The 6,053-nt window shown below is 42.2% G+C and overlaps 1 protein-coding gene across 1 annotated transcript; it reads right to left on the reverse strand.

Annotated features, from left to right (window-relative positions):
• Window positions 1-1,179: 1,179 nt before the first annotated feature.
• LOC106590858 (nuclear nucleic acid-binding protein C1D) lies at window positions 1,180-5,194 on the reverse strand. The gene is made up of 5 exons (XM_014182034.2): window positions 5,103-5,194; window positions 4,461-4,603; window positions 3,567-3,633; window positions 3,357-3,412; window positions 1,180-2,081 (listed from the first exon to the last, which is right to left on the reverse strand). Exons 2-5 carry the CDS (start codon window positions 4,596-4,598, stop codon window positions 1,620-1,622), a joined length of 723 nt encoding a protein of 240 aa, XP_014037509.2. The 5' UTR covers window positions 4,599-4,603; window positions 5,103-5,194; the 3' UTR covers window positions 1,180-1,619.
• Window positions 5,195-6,053: the final 859 nt, after the last annotated feature.

A 6,053-nucleotide genomic window follows, 5' to 3' on the forward strand; every position in this document is an offset into this window, starting at 1 on the left:
GCGCTCCCTCCTCTCTGCCAGTACAGCTAGCCTAGCGCTCCCTCCTCTCTGCCAGTACAGCTAGCCTATCACTCCTTTCTTCCAAACAGACTGGGTAAATAAACACAGCAGAACCAGAATGGAGCTTGTTACCTCATGCCGTTCAACGTGCCGTTTGTCTGTTAAAATCTAGCTTCTAGTGAAAAGCATGGTTGTGACCTAATAATGCCTTCTAAGCTGAGCACATGTTGAGGGCTGGGAAGGATGGAGTGGGACATCTGAGGGGAAAAAAAGTGATCCATATTTTAGAAATATGCTGTTAGGGACACAAACTGGAGAACGTTCCAAAAGGCACCCTATTCGTTATTGGCCCCTGGTCAAAAGTATGCACTACAAAGGGAATAGGGTGCCATAGGGCTCTAGTCTAAAGTAGTGCACTATATATAGGGTGCCATGTAGCCTCTGATCTAAAGTAGTGCACTATATAGGGAATAGGGTGCCATAGGGCTGTGATCTAAAGTAGTGCACTATATAGGGAATAGGGTGCCATAAGGCTGTGATCTAAAGTAGTGCACTATATAGGGAATAGGGTGCCAAAGGGCTCTGGCCTAAAGTAGTGCACTATATAGGGAATAGGGTGCCATAGGGCTCTGGTCTAAAGTAGTGCACTAGGGAATAGGGTGCCATAGGGCTCTGATCTAAAGTAGTGCACTAGGGAATAGGGTGCCATAGGGCACTGATCTAAAGTAGTGCACTAGGGAATAGGGTGCCATTTGGAACGCAGCCAGAGAACGATCTCAACTGCACCAGAGGGAACTGCAGAAGAAGACTGCTATGTAGAGAGTTACTAAATTAACTTCCAGGAAAATAGTACCGTAGGTTACCTGCTGCCTTTGGGGCGGAAGGTAACCTAGTGGTTAGTGTGTTGGACTAGTAACCGAAAGGTGGCTAGATCGAATCCCCCGAGCTGACAAGGTACAAATCTGTCGTTCTGCCCCCTGAACAAGGCAATTAACCCACTGTTCCTGGGGCCGTCATTGAAAATAAATTGTTCTTAACCGACTTACCTAGTTAAATAAAGGTTAAAATAAAAAAAGATATAATTTATGGAGACTTAATAGTTAGTTGTTCATTGAAGTTGACAGATACAAGATGGATCCAATACAGACAGACAGTAATCACCAACCAAAGCCAATCATCTAGTCTCTAAACAAGGTGACATGTCTGATCTCCATCACCAGACAGGCATTTTTAATTACAGCAGACAATATAAAACATAGAAAAATGTATAAATCCAGTTCAAAACGTAATAGGTATGGTACTGGCAGACATTTTGTCTGATGTTATGATGACTTCTTTAACAGGTGTATTTCCTGCCTTTTCCTCCAAATGATTGTATTACTGAAATCCATAGACTGTCAAATAAACAATAAAACATTTGTTAACTTCTATTTGTGCACAAACATTTGTGTGCATTACAAAAATAACAGTGACTCAGTCACTTGCCCTCTCCAACAGTTCGCATTAATAAGTTATAATGCTCTGCGTTCTCCTATTCAGTCCTTTCAGATAGAAAGGGGGCCAAGGAAATGTGGTAGAGGCCAGCGAGGAACCAGCCCCTGGTGTTGCACCACTTCCTCTCAGCTGAGTTTGGGTCCTTTTGACTGATGACCATCAAAGCTTTTGTACTTGCACCGACCTGGTGTATGCTTGCCCCGACCCGGCGTGTCCTGGGGGGCACGACCCGGCGTGTCCTGGGGGGCACGGCCCGGCGTGTCCTGGGGGGCACGGCCCGGCGTGTCCTGGGGGGCACGGCCCGGCGTGTCCTGGGGGGCACGGCCCGGCGTGTCCTGGGGGGCACGGCCCGGCGTGTCCTGGGGGGCACGGCCCGGCGTGTCCTGGGGGGCACGACCCGGCGTGTCCTGGGGGGCACGACCCGGCGTGTCCTGGGGGGCACGACCTGGAGTGCCCTTTGACGCCCTTTCCTCAAGTTTCCACAGGGCGTTCCTGAGGAAGCGAGACGCCGCTGCTTTGTTGAGACGGGCCGCTTTCCTCCTGTCAGTGATCTCCTTTACACGGTTCATATACATCCTGATCCTCTCCTACAGTGAGGTGACAAGAAAATAAAGGACTTAGAAATAACGTAATGATAAAAAATATATCGTTTTTTTTATGTCACTTAGCAGCAGGGGTGGGCATGGTTATTCAAACAGACGTTAATATTCTAATACTTGCAGGAGTATTATTGTTATTTATTTTTTATCATAGGCCTAATTTAAACAATTAAAATGCTTTGTCTAAATTAAATAAAATGATCTATGTGACAGAGCAACACATACGGATATACCATGACATGTAAAATGCTTAATTTCAATAAAACAACAAACTTTTTAATGTGACGAGATACCTCATAAAAAAGACTGGCCAATCAAAGTGACACCGTCTACAGTCAGTGTCTCTACGTGTAGCCAGCAACATGAGAGATCTCTAATCAAAGCAAAATGGAAATGAATTAACTAAGTTAGTTAAAATCAGAAGGAGCAGACTACAACGACGAGCAATCATCAGGTAGGCTGTTGTTTAATCTGAATGGAGTTGGTGTAGACATGGACTGGAAGTGCAGCAAAAACAGCCTCAATTAGTCTAGGTTGCTAACAAGCTTCTTTACATCAATTTGATGCAGTCAAGACAGGCACTACCAGATGGGATGATAGATCCAGGGTGCCTAAGATTAAAAATGTAGGCACACACAAAGAAACTTAGGAGCACAATGAAAAAATATAAGGTAATGAAGCTAGAATCCTTCATTTTTCTAGTCACACCGATGCACCTAAATTACAATTTCAACGCTCCCCATCCAACCTGACAGATCTTGAGAGGATCTGCAGAGAAGAATTAGCAAAAAATAAATAAATTGAAAACTGCTTTTGTTTTGTCATTATGGGGTATTGTGTGTAGATTGATTTAATACATTTTAGAATAAGGCTGTAACGTAACAAAATGTGGAAAAATTAATGGGGTCTGAATACTTTCTGAATGCACTGTATGTACATGGAACCTATGGAATCTACAGGTTTGTCTAACTAGCTTGAGTTTTTAGGGTTTCTCTCCCTCTCCCTCGTAAAACTCACCGGCCTCTGCCCATCACACTGCTACAAGCAAGCCGCATCCAAGATGACTAAAACATGCCCTGATGTTATTCAAATTGTGAATTGATTTCAAAATGCCCATCCCTACTTAGCAGACTGTTATCTTAAGTGACTTACAGTAGGCTACAGTATATGTGTGGTGTTGTATGGAGGTTAAAGAAAGTTCACAGAACATAATTGGGTGGGATGAGTGGAATTCTCTTCAGGGTAAAAATGAAATTATCTTACCAACTCTTGCTTGATTCCATGTTCTTTGGGGTTTATTCCTTGTGTGACCAAGTACACTGTAAACAACAAAACAACAATATTAATTTAGCATGGGGAGTGTTGTGGTGACAGTCATTTAATCATCTCTACATACATGTTTCCCAGCAGACTGGATATAATTGTACAAACATTAACCTGGCTTTGCGTGCAGGGAAAATATAGCAAACTTACTCCAGAAAAGAGAGTTGAGGCTATATGCAGACATTAGGTCCAGCTTGGCTTGTTCCAGAGGATCCAGCTATCAAGAAAGCAAGAGACGCATTGAAAGGGTTTGTTTTCGCTCACCCAGTTCGACAAGTAGGTAGAGTATGCACCAGGTTAAAAGTAACTGCATTCGTTTTGTAAACAGGCTGATGTAGCCTATGTAAAGCACATGGGAGTAATGCCTTAGTATTCCCTGATTCCACATGAAAAACACCTTTGATAGAAAACATGTGCTTTATCTTCCTCTCCAAGGAAAACCAGTTTGAGAATTCAAACATATTTTTTTTACAGAAAATGCATGTTGTAGCCCGTTTCTGAAGCATGCATCATGCTACCTTGTTGACCATATGACCCGGCGCATTAGATTGCAGTTACATTTGAGCAGGGTGCTAAGCCTTCGCACGTTTTGCCAGGTCACGTGTCAGGCCATAGCTCTGTGCACCCCAGTTCAGTGTAACTGATCCTACATAGTAAGGGTTGGACAGCAGAGGCCTAAATATTACTGTTCTGTTGACTGACACTCCCAATCGAAACTGGGAATTTTTCCAATACAATCCTCCTTTTTTGTTTGGAGTGAATGATATCTGTCACAAAGCGTTTTGCAACAAAATCGTTGTAATGAATATGGGTGTATTCATCATGGGTGTATTCATTACAACGATTCTGTTGCAAAACGCTTTGTGACAGATATCATTCACTCCAAACAAAAAACGAGAGTTGTATTGGAAAAATTCCCAGTTTCGATTGGTCTGTCTGGTTCATAAACTGTAAAACGGTTTCCGTTGCAAGACGTAATGAATACACCCCAGGACTTCAGATAACACTGAAAACCAAGTCACCGACTGGCTGACCACTACTTACCCGTTGTACCAGCTCATTTCTTGGCATAGATATGACGGTCTGCACCATATTGTTGACAGCACCGACTGACGACTCAAACCCTGTGAGCTGCTCCACTATCTCAGTAGGGTAGTCTTCCACAGGGATGTCCTCTGCCATATTGTCTGGGGAGATTGACAAAGACAATTAAAAAGTTAGCTAGATAGACATAGTAGATACTAGAAAACGGTGGCTAACCAACTTGTTAATGAACTATACCATGACAACTGAATTGCAGCATATATTTATTCCACCATCTTTGATGCAGCTAAAACACAGAGGAAGAGACATATCGTCATTGGCTAAAATAGACACGCATGTAGCCAGTAGATCTGCGAACAGGCTTCCTGTGTAGATTAAAACACCTCGGAAAATGTACCTCAATCCAGGAATGAGAAATGCATTGTACTCCGAATTGCCCCGTTAGCCATGCATGATGTTAGCTAGCTTGGCTGGCTAACTAGTGTTCAAGCAAGGAATTTGAACAGCTATCGTTAACTACGGCTCAAAGAAAATGTATTCTTTCAGTCAATTACAAAGTCCCTCGCAACACTTCCTTAACTACTCATTGTTTGGATAGTTTATTATTGTAGCTAGTTATTGCAATAATGTCAAGTTGCCTACCTGTTTCTCCACATACACATATACGTTGTAGTCCGACCGGAAGTACATCAGCGTCAACATTCTCGTCGACCGGAAGTACATCAGCGTCAACGTTCTCGTCGACCGGAAGTACATCAGCGTCAACGTTCTCGTCTATGTTTTGTATTTCCCCTGTCCATAAACTCAACCCGCTCTCTACTGTGTTGGAGTGCACAAAACTACATTCAACCGCTAAAGTGTATATGGCCAAGGGCTATTATGGAGGGACGTTTGTGTCTTTTTGTCGAGAGCAAAATTTGTTATTTTTTTTTCAATCAAAAATAATTGTTCTGAAAGCAAAAACGAGGCTTCAAAGTAAAACAATTTTTTTGCAATCAAAATATTTTGTAATAGATCGCAAAACTGTATGCATTTTATTTCAAAAACATATTTCGACAACAAAAAAATATTTGAAAACTAAACTCAAATTTAATTTCCGTATCAACCACCCTCTATTTTGGCTAGACTGCCCCCTTTGCTTACAGTGTTCTTTTTTATTATTTTTTGCTTTTGAAACTTTTTTGTTGTTGATTGAAACACCAGTTCTTAGTTCTTAGTTTGCACTTTTGACCCCACAGCGTCCATCACAATTACATGCACAATTATGCAAATTAGGGGGTTAGCCAATAGCTACTTTCCTTACTGAGGAGTAGGCAACACTGCACCTAGGAAGGACTGTGATGATGGCATCTCAGGTAAGCAGCACTGGGCGTTCTTCCGTCCAACTTCTACATAGTTGGTAGTCAGCTCCTACGATTCAATGTCGGTTCATAACATTCTACTATATCACATACTGTACATACATACCGTAGAATGATAAATCATGCCATTATTATTCTCAAGCTAATCAAAAGCATTTAGCTACGAATGCCTGTTCTCGCCATTTTCAGTTGAATTCATCTAACTTTCTTTCATGGAAACTCATAAGCCATG

Source organism: Salmo salar, chromosome ssa28 (genome assembly GCF_905237065.1).
Source record: "Salmo salar chromosome ssa28, Ssal_v3.1, whole genome shotgun sequence".
Lineage (NCBI taxonomy): Eukaryota > Metazoa > Chordata > Actinopteri > Salmoniformes > Salmonidae > Salmo > Salmo salar.